A 22946-nucleotide genomic window follows, 5' to 3' on the forward strand; every position below is an offset into this window, starting at 1 on the left:
ATACAATTGCTCGGACCAGTCTTGTTCTTCATTAAAACAATACTTCTTTTGTTAGCAATGTGTTATTGAAAATAATACCACATATAGTGTCTTTTATTGTAAGGCATAAAGATTGACGGTTTTGTATTGTGACAAGTGTAATATGAATATAACAAAATGCAGGTACCTCTGTTTTCAGAGCCTCACTGAGAAGTCAAAAGCTAATGTTATCTTAAAGCATTTCATATTCCAAAGCCAACAAAATATATATTCATATGTTATATATTAATATGCTTCTCCATCTATGATGCAGTCCAAAGGCTTCCTACAGGATTTGTCCGGCTGTTTGGTGGCCTGATTTTGCAATAATAGAGAGAACATTAGCCTAAATTAATACAACAATTTTAGGGACATCCCCTCCTGGATTGTGCCATAGACTTCTGGTTGATTAAATTGCAGTTTTAATTGAAATATAATTATAGACTTATAATTAATTAGGGTTTTTCTTTTCCAAGAATGGGCCTCTGGGGCATGACAACTCACAAAAACTCAATCAGTTGGGATAAAGTGTAAAGGAATAGTCTGTGACTCAGTGATGACCGTTTTATGAATAAGCATCTCTGTTATGCTTAATTAATTGAATTAACCATAACATTAAGCAATTAAGCATAGCATAACAATTAATTTGTAAAACTGGTTCTTTTTCCCCCAGTGCTCTTGAATTTGAAGTTAAACTAAAATTCCTTTAAATTTTCTTTTACATTTAAATAGTAGTTTGGGGTTTAAGTATAAACGCTTGTTTTCACATAGTATGAGGTGATAAAAAATGGGACGCAGCAAATTAAGACCTGAGTAAAACAGGCTTTCTTTGCTTTTCATGTTGAAGCAATAATCAACAACAACAACAACCTTGCATTTTACACCATATCCCCAGCCTGTACACAACACTGATTTATGCATTGTTTGACTAAGTCAGGGTACAGAGCTCTGTCCGTTTTTAATCAAGCATCACATTTATCACGGGATGCAGGCGACTCGCGGAGGCCTCTCTAATTACACATCCACAGTCAGACACTGTAATTAACTGTCGAGCCTAAGCTAGATGAAAAACTGAGAGGTGATTGGCTGCTCATTTGCTTTTTGGTAACATTGCTGGAGGTTGTTCTGGCTGGATCTTACTGGTGGGATGGAGGGTGTTAGAGTTGGCCACTGTTTCACTGATAAGAGGTGGCTGTGTGGGGAAACCCTATAAAACTCAGCATCCATTGCTCCTGTGTTGTGTTTCACGTTGCGTCTGCTGTTGGGCACAGTACCAAACTGTATGGCATATTTATTGGGTGAGGCTTAGCAGAATTCTATAAATTTTGCAGTAGGGCTCCCATCTTAATGTATACAGGATAAACACAACTCTACATAAGCATTCCTGGTGGTCTGTGGGTGTTCATGGAGATGTAAAACTGTAATTTGCTGTTGAATTGAAAGGCTACACTTGAAATGCTAGCCAAGCCTTAGTCTCTATTGTTTTTCTGCATAAATGCATCTAGTCATTTGTACAACAACTCTATACAACTGGTCTGCAACATACTTAAACTGCTATTCTTCAAGGATGAACAGTTGCACAGCTTCTGCAATTCAGTCCGGTAAGTTAACCCTAACCCCTTTCAACATAAAGCTTTTATTTGTGCTGTGAGGGCTGGCCACTTTAAATCTCAACCAAGTCTTTCTGTTCACTGCACCTGCTCTGCTCCCCCCATAGAGATGTAAAGCATTAGATTTATTAGCAATTGATTTCTCATAGCCTTCCCGGTGGTGAGTCTGAGGATTCATCACAACCTTTTATTGACATCAGCTCTCAGGAAATGCTGCAGGGGCCCCAGCCACCATTTTTAGCTGAGGTGGCAGTGGAGGCATTGTAGTCAGATCACTTCGATTTTACGGGACAAGCGTAATGGGAAGTGATCAATCAATCACATAGATGGAGATAAAGACTGGGTAATCAATCTGCTGAAAAACAGACGAGGGAGTAACACTCTCAATGATTAGGTTCATGATCTTTTTACCACTAATTCCATATATTGACAGTGGGTTTTATTCAAGACTTTGAAAGTTTTAAACAAAACTTTGTTTCAGTGTTTAAAACAGTGAACAGCTCATCATTGTATCAAAAAAGTGCTGAGAATTGGATCACATCAATTGGTTTATAATAGTTTTTACTGTCCGTTGAGCATGAACAGAAGATACCAGAGGTGTGGACTCGAGTCACATGACTTGGACTCGAGTCAGACTCGAGTCATTAATTTTATGACTTTAGACTTGACTTGAAAAAATGTTCTAAGACTTGTGACTTGACTTGGACTTTTACACCAATGACTTGGGACTTGAATTGGACTTGAACCGGTTTACTTGAAAAGACTTGATATTTTACCCAAAATATAAAATTTAACATGCATATTATATAGAGATTGAAAATGTGACGTCATTCACGGGTAGAACCGCAAAGGATTCTGGGAACTCGTGCCAAGCGGTAGTAGCGCACGCAGGCTTTCAATTGAAATCAGTCACACAGCGATAAAAAGAAACACAAAAATGTCAAGAAGCCGTTGTATTATTAACTGCAATAGCCGGTCGCATGACAGCCACGGGAAGCCGACGGGTAAAGAGATCGGTTGTTATCGGATTACGTCGTTGAAGAGAAATTGTTCAAGCCATGTTTCCGAAGTAACAAAGACGCGACGGATGGCCTGGATTGCAGCCATTCAAAGATCAAATATAACATCCCAGAACATTCCAGCTCACATGTTAGTCTGCTCCAAGCATTTACACGAAGGTCAGTGTTTTTTAGTAGTTAATACGTCATTTTCATAACATAATTAGTGATATAGGTTACAAGCAAGTCTGGCGCTGAACAGAAATTGTCGCGCTATGCTCCTGTGTTTATTGTGCATAAATAGTGAATTGTCCTGACACAATATTGTGTTTCGCTTCTGTTATTATGGTACATTAACAAAAACATATACTTTTATTCACAGGATAAAACAGGTTTTTTGTATCACTAATTGCCCAGTACGATTACAGCATACAATATTGTTGTCACTGCTACATTTCTGTGATGCTACCAGAAATTATTTCCACTACTAATTAATTACCCTTGAGCTCAAAGGTCCTATTAATAAACGGTTAAGGAATGTGTATTTATGACGACAATTTGTGAGACTGGTAAACTTATGATACGTACGATGGTCTTTCGTTCTACACGGTGCATTTCAAGGTCCTGCACCCATCCGTCGGTAAACTGTACCTGGACTTGTTGCAGTGACCTGAAGTTACTAAACTTCACGAGTGTATGCACTCACTCCAAGAACCGTATGATTATAAATATGCATATAAATATGCTACAATGAGATAGCTGACTTCATCTAACTAGCAAATGTTGTCCAGGCTACGTTGGTGATGCAGTTCTTTTTAATGTGTATGATATTTTTGTCATGCGATTTTAAAGCCGGTGTTGTGCCAAAAAGTGATTGTCTGCCAAAAACTGATTTCCGGTATTTGCCAAAAAGCGATTGCTCATATTTAAAGTGCTATAAGTAACTTGTTGGGCTATAATATGTTAAACATATGTCAAATGCATCCCTTATGGATGACATAAAGTCATCTTGAGCCACAAACAACATTCGTGTAGCAAGATACAAGCCGCAATCAGTTTTTGGCAGCGACTTTTATATAACCTTTATTTATGCAGTAAAAAAAATCTCATTAACATTAAAAATGTATTTTGTAAGAGTAAGTTGCCCAACAGGACAGCAGAAATGGCAGCAAATATTACAATAGTTCTGTAAAAATATTTTAAGTGGGGATAAAGGACCGGATTGGTTATAATGTAAGTACAAGTTGTAAAGATACTTAAAAAACAGATAATTTTTTAATTCTTTATGTAACCCCTTTGTATCCCCTGTTCACCGAAGTCTATTTACGAACATACGTAAAGATATTACACATAAAAAATACACAGAAACACTGGAAATCACTTTTTGGCAGACAATCACTTTTTGGCACAACACCGGTCCTACAACCGCATCCAAGAATAACATGCAGCGTATCTCAGAACTGTCGGTGAAAATTATTCTTGGAGCTAGGTTTAATTGAGCTGCATTTTAAAGAGGTGCAATTTCACAATTTGTGTATATTTTCTAAGTTCACTATTTTGTCATGTGTTGAGAAAAACACAGATTTTAAAATTACATGGTCTAATATTTACATTTAGCATAACTGCAACATTATTTTTTCGTTTTTTTTTTTTAAAGACTCGAAAGGACTTGAAATTCAAAGTTTCAGACTTGTGACTTGACTCGGACTTTTACACCAGTGACTTGAGACTCGACTCTGACTTGCCTGACATTACTTGAGACTTGACTTGAGGATAAAGACTTGAGACTTACTTGAGACTTGCAAAACAATGACTTGGTCCCACCTCTGGAAGATACTTATTTAACGAGCAGAATGGAAGTATTTCTTGGGGGTTCAGTACTTGTAAAAGGACAAAGCCAGCAAAGTTAATTACTTCCTGGCTCTAAACTAAAGCTAAACAGACAGAAATAATTTTCAGTAAGTCTGAGTCTTATATTTCCCCAAATCTGTCACTTTGGGTTAAGATAAAAGGTCTGCACTCATTTAACCTTACCAAAGCTCTGTAAAACTCTTTACTGTGTTTCTCATTAACATATCATTGGTTGCCATACAAGGTAATTGCCTTCCACTGGGAGCAACATGGGGTTCAGTTAGCCACAGCTACCAAGATCGCATGGATAAACAGACAAATCATTAGACCCAGTTGTTGTTGATAGTATTTTCATTTGATTTGTTAAGTATAATAAAAACAGAAAATAATGAAACATGTCATTTAAGACAAAACCACATCTATAATTTCTACATAAACTGAATCATCAGCATCACTCAACCAGTCACGATATTTGCAAGAGGCATGAATTTTCACATAGCTTCACGCATGCTTTAGACTAAAGTCACTTTTCTCATTGTTATATCAAATTCCCAGCCTTTCGTCACTACTTTTCACACTAATCAAAACCGATATTACAAGGTTTGAACACTTGTGAAACAATTCTGATATACATTAAGAGACTTAAAAATTGGACAATTCGTGTTCAAGGTTTATTTAGGGCATTGACTTAGGGCGGTGCACTGTTGGGTTTTAGTTGTGCTGCTTATCAGGAAACCGGCTTTATAGGAAACATGAAAGCAAGTCCGTTCCCTGACAAAAGAGAGACAGCCAACTTCCTGATGTTGAACTCACACTGTTTCTCCCTCTTTGAAGCTCAAAGCCCCCGGAAGAAATCTCTTGCTCTGACTCGCCAGTTTAGGCAGACTGAGGATGTAGAGGCGCCTTTATCCTAATCAACACTGAGTTGACCTGAAGCTAAAACAGCTGGACTTCAGTGATGAGTCATAAGTGAGAGCTTACGATTAATTGCAACAATTAAATCTGCAGATAGTTATAATATTTAATTGGGCTGAGACCAAATGTTGCAGCGCTGATCTCCAGTTGTCCATTAGGTGTCATCACAGTTTATACATGACATAGCAAATTAGTTTATCTGTTTTTAGAGTGAAAGCAAATTTGAGTTATTACTCACTCCCATTTCTTGTTGTTGCATATTGAAGCTCTACTTGGAACCTTTTTAAGATCCAACCATGCAAAATGTGATTTTTTTTGCCATTTTTTAAGTGGTCTTAAACTTTTGATCGGGACTTTATATGAACTCTGAACCATGTCCTTAAATAGTTACTCAAATTTAGCTATTCATTCAGAATAGCTAAATTCACATGTATGAGGCATATACTGTAAGTGGCTACAGAAAATAATTAACATAAATGAGCAGTTCAGACAATTTGTAACTCAAAAGATTCCTTGAAGTGGATGGGCAGTTAAGGGATGGACAGCTTTGCATTTGGTCCATGGTATGTGGACACAGGAGTGTATGAATGCAAAAACAGTATGTGGATGCAACTGTAACTTCTTTACAGCCTAATTATGTATGTCAGTGCAACGCTGGGTTGCATTGAAGTGACAGATATTTGTACAGTGTTTTCAATAACAGAGATTGAGAAAGACCAGCCTTTCCTTTACAGTGTTTGTGCAAGTTTTGTTTATATACAGCTGTTGGGATAGTGGGCTACCTTTACACAATAAACAATTTCCTCATAAACACTTGGTCAAGAAGCATTTCCTCAGAGTAAACATACATCCACTGGAGGGATTTGTGACCACAGAAATGGCTGCAAATATGCACATTTGCTGAATTAATTGAAGCTATTTCACATTTACGTGAAGAGTTAAAATCAGTCATCTAAATGGTCTGTTCATTCAGCTGAATGTGGGGTTTTTTTTCCACCCATGGGAAAACTGCTGGGAGCAGCATGATGGGCTATTAAATCAATGGAAAATATAGATCCAACAAACTGAGCGAGCAAGAAAAAAAAAAAGTCTGGTACCTTGAATATAAAATAAGCTTCCTCTTGTGTCTCAGGTTTTCTTTCAAATAACATAAAAAAACAAATGAAAATCTTGCCAGTTTTCAGAGCCCAGTTTGTATGGAACACCATCCAGCAGCTGTTTATCACATTTAGTACATTTCAGTTGATTGAAAGAAACAATTCATTATCTGAACTCTGCATAAAATCAGCCAAATTAATATCAGATGTTGCCTCACGCACAAGGAAAAGGAAGAGCCTCTGAAAACCTTTGCACAAGTCTTTCACCAGGCCACTGGCTGCATGGGTTTTATGAATGCTATCTTAGACATTTATGCATTTTTTTTCCCCCCCCTCCTCCCATATTCGTGCCACACTGGCGTGGGACAAAGTGTGGGAAATTAGCAGTGCCACTTCTGGTATTGTTCTGCGAGTCGCGTTGATGACGTGTGATGTTTAAACACACGCTTAATGCTCACTTCCTGACCTTTCAGATACACAAACTAAACAGATACAAAAGTTGATAAAAAATGATGAATGTCTTTATTTTCTCATTGAGTCTCCAGCATAAGAATTTTATGAGGAGAAAAATTACGGTTCAAATAAGAAAAAAGTAGGTTTACCAGGGGTAATTACTTTAGGTAATATTGAGAACGGGTAATTATGAACTGTGGGTTCTGATCCCCCTCAGCATCTCACTCATCTTCATCATCATCTCCTCATAGTCTGTCATCATGTTGTGGCAACGTACTCACAGGATTATAGCAGATCATAATCAGCCAGTGAATGACTTGGGGCAAGCAAGCAAACATAATGACTTTATACTAGATTTTTGCAGTTGTTGGGCAGAAATTGTGATAAAATGGATTGATTATCTGTTCTACTAGCTGCAGTTAGCAGTGTAAAATGTTTCAGCAGATAAGGATAAAAACATCTATAAAAACATATTTAGAGATTATCTGCATCACCAACTTAATGGACATAAATTGCTGAAACTATAGTTTTGGTCAGATATTTACATACACTCATCAAGGGCATGAATATTCTGGTAATTTTCACAGAAGTTTAATGTTAGCCTGCTTTGTATTTAGAATTGGAAAACCCAGTTGTGTCCAGGTTTTAACTGTCTGGATATTGATTTGAGGTAAAGAAGAGCTTTGAGGTTTTCTACCTTCTTAATTATTCCATCCACTTTGTGCAGTGTACCAGTACTATATGCAGCAAAACAGCCCCAAAGCATAATACTACCATAACCATGCTTAACAGCTGGTACAGTGTTCTGAGGTTTGAAAACCTAAACTTCACTCGTCTTGTCATTTTGGCCAAACAGCTCAATCTTTTCTCCACACGGCATTGAACTTGTGTATGTCGGCTTCTGCAGCTCAAAAAAATAAAGTCACACTTGTTCACCCAATTCTTTTTTTTTTTTTTTGAAGTTATTAAAGTTGTATGTTGTCTGTTCATTCCACCCTGGAAAAAGAACAGTTCAAAGGATTCATTAAAAGCCCCAAATTACCATGACATTCATGCCCATGATGAGTGTAGGCAGTTAGAGCATGTCATGGGAAAAAGAATCCATGACGAACCAAAACTCTGAACATAACCTGCTCCAGACGAGGTTATGCGCTGCTGGATCAGGACACTGTGTTGTAGAATCACAAGTGAGGAGACTTGAGCACACATACATATAATACACAGACCTAAATCAGATTAGTTATTGACCTCAACCTCTGTGCATGTCTCAGAAACTCAGAGCACTATATGATCACCTTCTAATCCTGTTAGCATTGGATTAACACACAAGCTCTCTGGACTCTTTACATCCACCCATATACAAGCCCTCTCTTTATCACACTGGCCTTTATCCCACTGTATGTGAGACTGAATTGAAATGAAGATGAAATCAATAAGTGGACTTGGTTGCAGCACAGTAAAAATGCTAATAATTTTAAGAACTCAAAGGTTCCCAAATCTATTTATTGACAAGTGTTTTTATCAGCAGTGTTTTCAGAAGCATATGTCAGTTTAATAATTCAAATACTTCAAAGCAAGGACGATGCAGAGAAAATATACAGATTAAGCTCAAAGTGATATTAAAAGAGGTTTATTTTTCAATTCATTTTAATAGACTATTAGAATCAAATAAGTTAAAACAAGTGAGTCAGTGAACAGTTCATTTGATATTAAATGTAGAATTGACATGAAAAATAAACACGGGCATGAATGAATTAACAAAGAAATGACTTTAATAGATACTTAAATTTATTTGGGAAATAAAGTGTTGAATGCAAAGGGAAACTAATATTAACAAAAGAAATGAATACTACAAATATAAATTCATGAATTCATATTTTTGAAATGAATTAATGCCATATTTGGCATATTTGTTTACGGAGTTAGTTATTCATTTATTTCAGATTTTGGCATTTGTGCCCCTCCATAACAGTAATTAACTTCAGAATGAAATGGGTGCACAAACACATGATAAGTCTTGCAGCTCTTATTTGTTTACAGAGATGGCAGCTCTCTAATTAAACCCTCCACCTGTACACATTTTCTGCTGTGCCAGTGTGATATGAATTTTCTTTGTCCCCTCCATTGCGGACAGTTTTTCTCCTCGCAAAGTTTTAATTATCTGCATTCCTGATACTTCTGCATAAAGCCAGCAGCATCAGCGCCGTGTTTACTTCAACGGTGCGCCAGACCAAGATTAGCAGTGTGTGAATAGGCCGGTCTGCTGCCGCTCTCTGTCTGTGAGTTTAATTAGCTCTGAGATTGCTCAAGTAAAGGAGATGGGAATTTAATAGATCTTGGCCAGACAAGTCATATTGTAAAAGGTTTGGTAGCGAAGCAGGATCTGGAGCAGATAAGGCTTTAGAGGCTGATGGCGAAGATAAAGAGAAAGGTGGAGGACAAAAGAAATGAAATGGAGGAAATGGAGAAAGTGGTGTTGACTTTATATAAAGCAGAAGTGAATTTAAAAAAAAAAAATGGGGAAATGGATCTGTATTAATAGAAGCAAATGGAAGAGAAGTGAAAGGAAACCGAACCAAGAGGTGATGATATCCATGAAATAATGTCTAGGCCAGTGTCCATTAACAATCCTGTTTTATGATGATTGGCTAATCCATCTCGTTACTGCTGTCGTGGAGCAGCAGGATGCACTCTGCTCAAAAAGCCTGTAATTCAGCCAGTTCTGATTATGCTAAGTGATGGCAGTTTATACTAGACATGTTTATTACAGCGGAACAAGCTTGTACATGCTGCAGACGTACGAAGCTGGACGAGAGCCCAAATATTTAAAATAGGCTCAAGTGCAGCGTTTTGCAATGTTGTTAATAATGTTGTCCTTTGAGTAAAGGTCGCAAAAAACATGTAAACTAATGATTTATTCACCCAGCACGCAGTGGGAGAGAAATCTGTAAGCTGAACTTTAAAAGGTTGCAGTTAAGGAAACAAGTTTTGGATGGGATGCAGTCTGTTTATCTTGGGATTCAAGATTTTAGCTGATGTCCATACAATATGACAACACATGGAGCTCTTGAAGCCTCGACCCCTACAAGGAGGGGATCCGGTGGCTTTATTGTGCTGGGCTCTTTTTCGGTCTTACTGACATAAATTTCCTCATCAGATGGAGAGCATGTGTTTGCAGACATCTGCCTGGTCTGCAAACACAATTTTTGTGATGCCAGAGACACTACACTACAAAACACCACCATCAGTTTTCAGGCCAACCTTAAGCAAACATGAAATAAAAAGCGTAACAGGAATGACTACTCGACCATGGTGTCTGCAGCATATCTGCAGCTGAGACAATTTCTAAGGGTCACTGAAAGTGATTACAAAATTGTTCTCAGTGCTTACTTACAACCCTGAAACTTACTTTGAAATCACAACGATTTACAAGTGTACCTAGCACTCCTGGAATGCTCCCTTTTAGTACTGAGGAGTGCATTTAAAAAAACATACTAAATATAACTAAAATATCCTAAAGTCACTCTTGCAATAGTATTTTTTGTAAAGTGTAATACTGCAAAGTAGACCAGAAGTGGGGTGTTTTATTTTGAAAATTGTCAGGATGCTCCTGTGTATGTCTCCTGTTTTCCTCATCTGTTCTGACAGAGCATGGGAGCCTCTTCTGGGATGTGATCTGACCTTTGAGCAATTGAGTAAATGCTTAGAGTTCTTTCTTTAATCAGTGAACTAGCTCTGTAGACCAAGTTTGTGCACCTCGTGACTTTGATTGGTTGTTAGTGACAGTAAATATAAATCCTTAAGCCGTTAAGGATGTTACGCATTTTCTGCACTGTAGCAAAGGGGCAAAATAGTAAAAAATGGTAGTAATATCTGCTGGTATGCTATATTTGTTTTTTTAAATACATTTACTTTTAAATTCAATCTTCTTAAAGTTCAGGAATTTGCTTGTCTTTTAACTGGGTTTTGGTAAAATTGTCATTTATGAAGTTTATGCAGGGCATAACTTATAATATATTGAAGACACTTTAGAATAAATATTTGTGAAATATTTGTATTTTTCACATTCAGTGTAGGAAAAAGTCTGTGTGTCTGTAGGCAACAACAACACATGAAAAACCAAATGACTGGTGGTGAGATCACCGCTTGGAGAGGTCCATTTGCATAATGAGAAAAAAAACATACCCAAACACTGAAAGACAGCCAATTTTCTTTCCACTAAAAGCAGCGGACAGGTGAAAGTAGACCTCACCCCATCACAAATTGATCTAAAGAGGGGGAAAAAAATCCCTGCTCACCAATGTGTCCTTTCAGACAATGTGGAAATCCCTCATTACCTCCCCCCACCAAAAAAAAGGTGGGGGGGGGGAAAGAAAATTGAAAAGCCCAAACCCCGTCCTGTACTTTACGGATTGTGAATAGAGTGCCCTGCAGCCTGCCTGCCTGCCCCACATACGGCGTTTGAATACAAAAGACCCCCTTCTGTAAGAGCAATCACTCTGGGAGGCCACTCTATCTGCACCGCTGCAGAGACGGGCCTCAATGAAGCCATCAGCACAGGCTCTCTTGTCACACAATCTCACATGCGCATGCACTCGCAAACACAAAGAACGGACACGTCGCATGTAACCATTTATTCCTTTGCGTGCGCATGCACAGACCCGTTGCCAAACTCTCATGGGTAATGCATTCTTTTCATCCTCCAGTGCCGGGCAGGAGCAGGGAGGGAGATGAGTGGTTGGCGCTGATTTGAATATTTAAATTATTTATCACCGCAGAGTTTTGAGACCCAAGACATGGAGAGGGACACAAGGGAGCTGGGTGAGACTGAATCAAGCCATGTATGGATTTCATGGTGTGCTAACTAAGCGCCCAAAGGGACAGGATGGGAAGAAGCGTGAGCAGAGTTGCAGATTTTCACGAACAAAATATTTATTCTGCTTCAGTAAATTGCCAACATCTTTTAGGAGTGTTTTGGGATAAGCATAGAATGAGTTGCAATGTGAGATTACTTTAAAGACTTGAATTTTGATAAACTTGGGATACATTTATTTTCCTTGTATCCTCAGTCCTTGCTGTCCTCATGCTCCACGCTATGCTGGGACTGTAAATCATTTCTAAAATAACAGCTCAATGTGGAACTACAGTAAAAAAGGAAGAGGCTTTGTAAACTGCATGATGTAATGCACCGCCTCCTTAGAAATATTATATGCTGTAAGTGAGAGCCTGAGAAATACACAATGCTTTTCTCTGACAGAACAATCTTGGGAAATGCAGGAATTTACTACAGCTCACGCGATGACAGGACTGAAGGCTTAAAGGAAAAAAACATTTAAATTAATTCCTTCAGCAGTTATTGTTTTGAGACTGGATCTGTAGGCTAATGGGTTGACTTTTTTCCCTCTCTTTGCTGTCTTAGTTATTCTTTTACTTTTATCTTGTCTTCTATTACAGGCCGACATCTCGGTCTTTTTCTCCCTTGTCCTCTTTTTTTTTTTTTATAAGCTCAGCTCTGAGTTTCAGTCTGTAGACAAAGGAAGTCCCCAACTGGCCTCCTTTTGCTGTTCCTTTCCTTCCCGAGTGTGCCATGCACAAACACAGAAACATTGCAAAGGATGATCAAACCCAGACAGAGAGAAAGCGGGGGGATACTACTGGGTCAGTGTTAAAATCCTGGAAACGCAAAGCTTTTGCAATCAAGCTCACATAACCCAAGCTTCTCCTAGTGATATTAAAATAATATATTCAGCCTGTTTAAAAAAAAAAAAAAAAAAAAAAAAAAAGCAGCATTGTCCTCAGAGGATAAGAAAAGCTTGAATCTGCTTGTTGTCATCACCCAGCTGCTTTTAATTGGCAAGTCAGCCCTGAGATCAGTAGATCTGGCTATCTTTTGGTTTTCTCTGTGTTATAAATTAAACACAGTTTACTCTTATTTCCTGTTCCAACAATTAGTGGCATATTTCTTGTATTGTGGGCTTCTCTGTTTTTCTACATCCACTATAATTTGATCTACAGTAATATTTTCTTTGTCTGCTCCAGTCACCTCGTAGGTACTCATTAGGCTGCATTCTCGACAGCATGCAACCCTTCTTTGAAAACCACACTGCCTCAGTGATACTTGACATTGCATCAAATTACTATCCATCAAACACTCGGCAGATTTTTCAGTGCAGACACTGGTGTTTTCAATCCCCCTTTCATTTATTTAGTATTAGTATTTATTTATTTATTGTCATTGTCAAGAACAATGAAATTGCGTTTGGGGCTTCCATACAACCCAAAAAAAGAAGAAAATAATAAATACCCCTTAAAACCCAAGTGTACATATTTAACCCAGTGTGACTCCAATGCAATAAGACAATCCTTAGCAATAATGTTCGTAGAAATTCAGACAAAGACCTGAGAAACATGACAAAATACAACAATGCAACCCATTCAATATTATTGTACTGTGAGATATGATATCAGATATGATAGTTATCTATTTAAGAAAGAGGGGGGGGGGGCAGGAGGGGGAAGAGAATAAAGATATGATGCACCAATGCAGACCAGTTCATTGCTATTAAGAAGTTGGATATGGTTATTGTCCGTGAGAGGGGGGCAGAGAGTTCAGGAGCCTCACAGCCTGTGGATACAGGCTGTTGGCCAGTCTGGATGTTCTGGCCTGTATAGACCTGTACCTTCTCCCTGAGGGCAGCAGATGGAAAAGGTGGCGCGCAGGGTGATGTTGGTCCCGCAGGATACTGTGCACCCTCCTCAGACAGCGAGTGGGGAAGATATTACTGATCTCTGGCAGACTTGTTCCAATAATTCTGCCAGCTTCTTTCACCAGTCCATCAGTGCATCAGTCCTGCTTTTCAAATGCTGCACTTATTTTTATGGCTTAGCTGGCTGTAGGTAATTTTGTTTCATTGTTGTAAATGCAATATCTCTTCCATGTGATGATGGAAGATTTGGCACTTGAACCCAAGGATGAAGTGATGAAAGGTCAAAGTCATCTTGAGTGGGTGTGGGGTGTGGGCCCCGGCACACGCTGGTCACAGGCCTGGGTTGCGTCAGGAAGGACATTGAGCAGAAAATCAATGCCAAATCATATATGCGAGCCATCAATTACACATCCATACCAGATCAGTTAACAACAACCGCCTTTGGTACAGTTGATCAGTAGGATGCCAGTGGAGCGGAAACTGTGCTCCGAAGACAGGAGGAGGAGGATCATGGGTAGGTGTTGTCAGAGGTAATAGGTAAAAAAAATAAAGGCCTTTAAATGTAGGGACTGAAGCTGTGAATATGCAAGGACTGGAAGTATTGATGAGGTGGATGAGTTTAAATACCTGGCTTCAACCATTCAAGCCAATGGACTGTGCACAGGAAAGGTGAAGAAGAGAGTGCAGGCAGGGTGGAGTGGATGGAGACAAGTGTGATTTGTGACAGAAGAATGGTAGCAAGAGTAAAGGGGAAGGTTTACAAGCTGGAGGTGGCAGAGTTAAGGATTTATGATTTTCATTGGGCGTGACCAGGAGGGACAGGATTAGAAATGTATGAGAGGAACGGCTCAGGTTGAGCAGTTCGGAGGCAAAATTGGAGAGGCAAGCTTGTGATGGTTTGGAAAGGTGCAGAGGAAGGATAGTGGATATATTAGACGAAGGATGGTAAAAATGGAGCTCCCAAGGAGGAGGAAAAGAAGAAAGTCACACTGAAGGTGTTAGGATGTAGTGAGCACATGAAAGAACAAGGACACGTTTTTTTGTTTTGTTTTTTGTCTTCAGTGGTGACATTTTATATTGCACAATTTGAAGAACAAGTCTGGACAGAAATTGATATAAATTATATGTTGAATGGTTGCTGTATGCATGCAGCTGTGAAGCAAGAATAATTGTTATCTGACATGGCTGTTCATGATGGGAAAGCAAATGCTGCAAAAAAAAAACTAACTGGAAATGCACCGCTGCTTTCCACGAAAAGAGGGCTTCTCTCGCTTTCTCTCGATCGTGGCTCAAGAGTTGGGAGTTCGCCTTGTAATCGGAAGGTTGCCGGTTCGAGCCCGGCTTGGACAGTCTCGGTCGTTGTGTCCTTGGGCAAGACACTTCACCCGTTGCCTACTGGTGGTGGTCAGAGGGCCCGGTGGCGCCAGTGTCCGGCAGCCTCGCCTCTGTCAGTGCGCCCCAGGGTGGCTGTGGCTGCAATGTAGCTTGCCATCACCAGTGTGTGAATGTGTGTGTGTGAATGGGTGGATGACTGGATATGTAAAGCGCTTTGGGGTCCTTAGGGACTAGTAAAGCGCTATATAAATACAGGCCATTTACCATTTACTCAGGAATTTCAGATATTGCCTATTTTAGTCAATGGGAAAATAACTCAATAACTCAGATCTTTGCACTGATCTGGTGAAAATGCAGTTTTATAAAACTGAATTATATAAACAAAAATTAACTACCTGGTTTATTAGGCAAATCACATTTTTAGGACTGACTGTTGCGTTGTCATTTAAAAGATTGATTTCTATATCTGCATTGGTTGCTGTGGTAACTGATGGAGGAATCTGTGCGTGTGTGTGTGTGTGTGTGTGTGTGTGTGTGTGTGTGTGGCTAAGTTGGTGACTTTGTAGTTATGATAACAATATTACTGACTTATTGCAGTGAGCAGACCACAGTGACAAATGATTTCTTGGAAATTTAATGATTACAGAAAAAAGTAAATAAAAATTTAACAAGCCATTCAGTGACTTTTATCATTTGACTGACTAAAGTTTGTTAAAGGTCAGTTTGTTCAAGTTTATTAAAGTGTATGGAAAATGTAAATTTCACTGCAGTTTCCCCTCTGTTACTGATTCCTTTGTCTTTATTTTGTGGTCTCACTTTTCTCCTGGCAAACACTTATAAATCTGCGGAATATCTACGCAAGCTTTTTCTTTCACTAACCTGGCTTCGAGTTGTTGTTGTTGTAGCAGCGATCCCATTCATCAGTCTCTGCTGTGATCTTCATTTGTTGCCGTCTGTGACTGTACACGAATGCTGCTCATGTCCCTCAGTAATGAGACGCTAATTACGAGAATCCGCAGAACCTCGGGGGTGTTATACCACCTGTCTGTGTGTGTGTGTTTGCAGGTACATGTGACATATGCGCATGCTGCGTGTGTGAGAGCTCAGCAGCGTGCACGTCTCTGTGTTTAATCAAATACTCTGTGGTGTTCTCATTGCATTTGGCTATTAAGTTTCACTTATGAGTGCATGATTAGCAAGATAGAAAACTTGGTATTCCAAATGACTCCTATCTCCGTGTACACAATTCAGATGGATGCTACGTAAGGGCTTCTGCAAAGAAATTCTTTGTTAATACACGCAGTTGAAAACACATTTTAAAGAATGTTGACCTTAAAGTTGCTTTAATCTAATATTTTAAACTGACTACACCCATACTTGTATGTTGAAAATGTTGGCTCATAGCACAAAATATCAATATTAAATCAATAAACGCCTCATACCTATTCCTTTTGTTCTTTCAGCCGAGCCATCAAGACCAACCAGGACCTTCTCCCTGAGACTCCCTGGACCAACATCCTGTATGACGACTTCTGGGGCACTTTGCTCACTCACAGTGGCAGCCACAAGTCTTTCCGTCCACTCTGCACCCTCTCCTTCCGCCTCAACTACTCCCTGCACAGCCTCAACCCTTGGGGCTACCACTTAATGAATGTGGTGCTGCACGGCCTGGTCACAGCCCTTGTCACAGCCTTCAGCCGGCCGCTGCTGGGTGGGGGATTGTGGAGCCTTTTGGCAGGCCTTCTTTTTGCCTCCCACCCGATTCACACTGAAGCAGTCGCTGGTGTGGTGGGAAGGGCGGACGTTGGTGCCGCTTTGTTTTTCTTGCTGTCTCTTCTCTGCTATGTGCGACACTGTGGACTCCGACCGGTGCCACATGGGGCCTTCCAGAACAGGCAATGTGGTGGAGGCTCTGTCATCAGGTGCTGGGGCTGGATGCTGGGCAGCCTGTGGTTTGCAGCAGCCAGCATGCTTTGGAAGGAGCAGGGGGTGACGGTGCTGGCTGTGTCAGCTGTGTATGACCTCTTCGTGTTCCAGAGGCTCCGGTTTCGCCAGGCACTTCTTCACCTATTAGGAAAGGTAAATGAATTCTTGCCGCCGGGGGTAAATGTCTGTGTATTTTCACTGGCTCTTGTTTTGGCATCTCTGCGCACCCCAATTTCCTCTTCCTTCCCTTAGAGGTGAGCCTCAGCCTGCCAGCTGTTAATGGTTCCTGGATTAGGTTTTGTGTGTGTATTTAACAAGGTTTTGTTTGTGTGTGAATTGTGTGTTTGCCTTTCATTAGTGGTGTAATTAGGAAAGCTGTTTGCTTATGCAGACTCCGTAGTTGCTGCATGAAAAATAAGCTTTCCTCATTCGCCTGCTAAACAGGAAGATTGGAAGTTTTTCACTTCCTTACAATGCTGCCACCACCTTCAATTTGCTGCAGTAAATGGATACACATTCATGCAAGGAAATCTAAATTAGGATCTCGGACTCATATGCGTGGATACATGTGCATTTGAGGAAACGGGGCTTGGACAGGAAAAAGCTATTTCAGGGGTGAGTTGATTTCTCATTTGAAGGTGACAAAAGGTATGTGCAGAGAAGCAACAGCACATCCTTCTCAGGTGTATTTGGTTATACACACAGTTAATACACAGATGTACACACACAAAGATAACATGTGCTTCCTCTGCAGGGAAACCCGGCATGGCTCAATTCCCCCCCCCTTCCAAAGTTAAGTTATTTAAGGAAGACAACCTTGATGTGGTGACTCATCTGATTATGGGAAAGAGTGTGTGACTCCACACTCCTCATTTGATTAGAGAAGCTGCTCTTCAGCCAACATGATGGCCCTTGTAAAATGCATAACTAGTGTAATAAAAAGTCCCCTTGGGTTTACTGTACAAGGACAGTCTCACTCTAAATGTGCATGTGTCTGCATGAGGATCTGTTTATAGTAATCTCTTCTTGTGGAAACATCTATAAATACCTATGTTTGCTTGAAGGTTTCTGATGCAACCTTGTACAGTTCATCTCAAATGTCTTGTGGCACTCTCTGTTATGTATAGAGTGTCAGCACATTCGTGTCTTCTTTATGCTGCCAGCATTCCAACGAAAACACATTCGTTACCATCTTCTTCAGGAGTTGTTTTTGGGAGAATAAATAACCATGACTGTTATAAGAAGTTTGCAGTCAGTGGCCCAGAGAGATAAGAGACCAGAGAAGTCATAGTCTGCTTCTTTACTATGTTCTTGGCATGAGAACCTGGAATTATATGTGCTTTCACAGCCAGTAGACCATAGTAGATACAAAAAAGCACCTGCCTTTCAAATTGTACTCAGTCATCTAGTATAACAAGTATTTGCATATGCTGATGGAGAAAAAATAGCCGTAATACAAGCAAAGATACATGAGTGAAAAAGAAAAAACCTGGTTTTAAAGGGGTTTGTGCAACATTGCCTTTAGAGAGTGTGAAAATGATCTTTTACGTTCTACAGAAAACATATATTTTATCACTTTTTTTTGTTCCAGACTACAATATTTCACTTTGTATGAAATAAAAACAAAGTAAGAACCAAATGGGAAGTTTATATTATATTTATGTACATAAATTGCCATATGTAGGCCATTTTTACAAGATAAAGACTTTTTAAAAATGCTAATGTGTAAATGGACTGTAGTGTAATTTGAAAATTTGGAGGACTAAGAGTTGCTGGACTAGCTATATGGTGCTATATGGACTGCTTAGCAATTTGTTCACATCAATAGGTAAGCTAGGTAAATTAGGTAACGTAAGCTAATTTCATCTACTGAAGCTAATCGATCCAAGAAGTGAAAATATCCCAAAGAAGCTACAAAGCAGGACATACGTGGGTCAGCATGGGGTCAACCGAAAACCAGCCTAAGCTGGACTTGTTTCGGCTAATGTTAACCAAACATAGGTTATATAAAAGATGCCCTGCAGCTAGAAGTGTTACACGTTATGTGGATGAGGACCCAAAGACTGGTGGAATTTCTGGTAGAAAGGGTGAAACATTTATTCAGGCTAGCTTTAGGTCCTCTGAAAAGACGAAACGCAAAGTCCAAAACAGGAACTGAAAACTGTAAAAATTAAACATAAGGCTAGGAAAAACACTGGGGCAAGATCACAGTTACTCTGAAAAATGACTAAAGGGAGGACAGGAATACCCACACGCACAAAAGGGCAAAAGTCGAGACAGCTGAGCGGAACGAGACACAGCTGAACTGAATCACAGAAGATAATACAAAGTAAGCTAAACTAAAAGCAAATTACATGGAGCAACTAACTATCAACAAAAGCAGGAAAACAAAAAAGGGAAAATACAGACACAAGAGTGAAGCAAAGACAGGAGACTTACTGAAGCAAAACAGTCAAACACCAAGGGAGGATTTAACTCTACACCAACTCAGAAAAGAACTAAATATACTAAGAAAGAATTCCACAAAGCAACCATGACATTAAACAAACCACTGTGTGTATTTCAAAGCTATCTGCTAATGCTATCAACCTTGGTGAAAGCAGTATTCATAAATTGTACTTGCTAATTAATGCTTGATAACAGATGTAAAAAAACAGTGTCCTAAAATTGAAACCCATACTTCTCGGTCACTCTGTACCACAGAGAGGGCTATATTAGTTGTCAGTTAGCACCACATTCTTTGTGCCACGCTATAAACGCTGACTTGTTTTTGGAGTCAGCCTCAAGTGGAAAATGGTACTGCAGGAATTGGTGTTTGTGTGTTGGCTTTTTTTTAAGCCCTAGAGGTTGCTGCATGTACCCATTTCTAACTTTGAATTTGCAAATTGCGAGCCATCTAATGCTGTATACAGTCTTGATTAGACACTTTCGGCTTATTCACAGAAAGCTTCCAGAGCTGACTTGAAAGTTTAATGTTATTTCAGCCTGTCGCAACCTGTCTCATAGCTTCACAGACAGAATTATGGAAAGTCAGATTTTATTGTGTGTTTATCAAGCTGTGTAGCAGAGATATTAACAGCAACCTGCACCTCTTTGCCCACACACAATAACCCTGGCCAGCATTCTTGTGCCAGCCCATCAGGTCGGTGCCAACCCCCCAGCAACTCCTGTTGCCTCCGGCACATCTGGCTCATTTATCAATCTGGCAATGCCCTTGTCTGCTGGACTAGTCACAGTTATCTTGGCAAAGAGCTCGTTACGTGCTGGGGCCAGCCGTGGGGGCAATCATTTCCTCCATTATGAGCCAGACGTCTCGGGACGCATGGGAAAACAAGGGAGATGGATAAAGTGAGAGAAAGAGCAAGCGAGGGAGAAGGAAACTATGCTCTCACTTCCTTTCCTTTATCTATTCTTGGTTTTTCTTGCCCACGGTGCCCTTAAAGCACTTTGGGAATGGGGGGTTCTCCTGTTGCCACTGAGGCTTAATCAGTTGCTATTGAATTGGATAGTATCTTAGGTGGAGAGACTGCAAAGACGTGCTTCAGAGAACAATGGTGCATATTGTGATTTTGTCTGAATACACGTTTTCATGCTTTCTTCCAAATGAAGTTGAATAATACAAAATCATCAACATCAAATCACCTGAATGAGCTGCTTCACAGCAGCTATGAACAAAAAAGGAAACGCTCCAAAAGCAGCTCCAGTGCAGCATAGGGGACAGGTGTGTTTCGACCGGCACTCCATTTCTCATCTTGTTAACTCTCTAATAAGATTGAGATGAGATTTCAAATGAAACAAGGTAGGATGGAGGGAGAGTTAGGTGGTGATAGATGGAAACAGATGAAGGTGAGGTGTTAGAGCCGCGGTGCATTGAGAAAACAGAATGAGGCTTATATCCCAGACATTATGTCTTTGTTTCGCAATTCTGGGTTTGTCAGTTGCAAAAACAAGCATGTTGACAACAGGCCCAAGAAAATAGTTTCTTTTTGTTTGTATCAGGAAAAGCCAAGGAAAGCCAAACATTTCGTAAACCCAGGGGTTGATGAAATGTTTGGCATATATATATATTAGGGGTGCAACGATACACCAAATTCACGGTTCGGTTCGGTTCGATACTTTGGTGTCACGGTTCGATATTTTTTCGATACAAAAAAATGTTCATGCCTTTTTAATTTGTCATTTATTAAAATTATAAATATATATTTTAACTCAAAAGTACAGTTTTTAAATTTAACCCTAACCCTTGTGCGTGTTTTTTATTTTGACAGCGAATGCGCACCTGCGGACCACTTATGTGCAGCCCTGGTTATTTAGCTCGTCATATTGCAGCCACAGAAATTCTTTTGTCCATGAAACCATAAAGCTGCACTTTCTTTTTGCCTTATAGTCTGATTTGTCATAACTTCTCCGTTTTGTGGTAAGCTTTTCTTTGGCTGTCACTTCTTCACCCTGACCTGTCTTATTTGGCTCAGCAGAACTAAAATATATATCTGTCTGTGAAGGTTCTCAGTCATCCAGGTCATCGTAGTCAAATATATATCCTGCTGCTTTTACACACGCACTCACATAAGCTCAGCGATTCTCTGCGCGATCAACCTCTCATATGTTTAAGCTGCGGGAGATTTCACTTGTCATGTTTGCATAGTAAGCTAACAATTAATAAGACGATGTCAGAGGAATTGGTGCGCAAATTATCATCACTCACAGATCAGTGCTGTCGCTCTCTATACACAGTTCGCGCGATTGCAAAGTGAAAGCAAAAAAACAAGCGCAAATTCAAACGCGATTTCAATATGTCACATATTGACAGTGGCTCACCGATGCCAATGACATAATTACCCAGCTACATTTCCGAAAGAATGCAAAAGCATTGACATATATTTTTCCTTCCTACAATAGCTCGACGGGCAGGGCAGAGATAGATTTTGGTACCCCGACTGAAAAAATCGCTATCCCCGGGACGTTGCGAGCCCTGTATCTGATTGAGGAATCACTCATCTTTGGAAAAGAGAGTTTATTACAGAGAAATGTCTCTTTCCAAAATAAAAGCTATACTATCCACTTCTTCTGGGCTATATTCTCAGCAGCATATTAAACAGCTGTCTAAATGACTCGGCTAAAGTTAGTAGCATGCTTGCTTGTTTTTTTTCTGCTTCCACTTGTCTTTGCACTAGGATGATGTCGGCGTAAATGTGCAGTCATATTCGTTGTGTTCCCACTAGTGGTTTCAGGTTAATCTCGTTGAAATGACCTTAACGCCACAACACGGCAAATCTCCGTTAACGAGCTACCGCCGATCGCCCCGTGTATGGGGCTAGACGGCTAACACGTTAACGAGCTAACTGCGCTAACACACTAGTTCCCACCCATGTAATTGAGCATTGCATGGCACATCCAACATACTGTTTTACTTTAGTCCATGACTCGCTTACCTTCAGGGTCATACGTCACATGAAAACCAAAATAATTCCAAACGCCAGATCTGAATGAGGGTGGGGGAGGTCCATGTTGTAAGGAGAGCTTAACTTCTGTCTCGCTAGCTTGCCCTGCGCTCTTCCTTCTGACGATGCTGTCTGTGTTGAGCGCTCAGTGAATCTGCGTTCGACTACTCCGCCTAGGCCCTAGGCGGAGTAGTCGAACGCAGATTCACTGAGCGCTCAACACAGACAGCATCGTCAGAAGGAAAGTTGATAAAATAAATTACAAATTTTGTATTGTTCGATACATATGCGTACCGAACCGAAAGCACTGTATCGAACGGTTCAATATCGATACGAATATCGTTGCACCCCTAATATATATATTATATATATATATATATACCTTTGAGTCTAAATACATAACTTAGAAGTATTGTAGAACTGTTATTTGCAGCTGGTGCATGGTGTTTTGGCTAATCTGTACAAGATTATACGCAACCCATGTAACTAACAACAAGAGCCGGGAGGCGTCTTCCCAAGCACAGCTATCTGTTTCATAGCAACAGCATGGAAGGCCTGGGGTTTCAAGCATTTACTTGCATGAAAAACACGAATA

General features: G+C 39.9%; 1 protein-coding gene across 1 annotated transcript in view; it reads left to right on the top strand.

The window, feature by feature from the left end:
* The window catches only part of LOC146689640 (protein O-mannosyl-transferase TMTC2-like), a 67891-nt gene that overhangs the window by 16251 nt on the left and 28694 nt on the right, over positions 1 to 22946 (top strand). The window contains exon 2 of the mRNA XM_085436256.1: positions 16448 to 17063. Within this exon, the coding sequence (XP_085292382.1) occupies positions 16448 to 17063 (616 nt within the window). The remainder of the gene's footprint in view (positions 1 to 16447; positions 17064 to 22946) is intronic.

The sequence above is a fragment of the Copadichromis virginalis genome, linkage group LG17, assembly GCF_057382275.1.
Source record: "Copadichromis virginalis isolate Kocher_CV1m ecotype Utaka linkage group LG17, C_Virginalis_male_GT1.1, whole genome shotgun sequence".
Lineage (NCBI taxonomy): Eukaryota > Metazoa > Chordata > Actinopteri > Cichliformes > Cichlidae > Copadichromis > Copadichromis virginalis.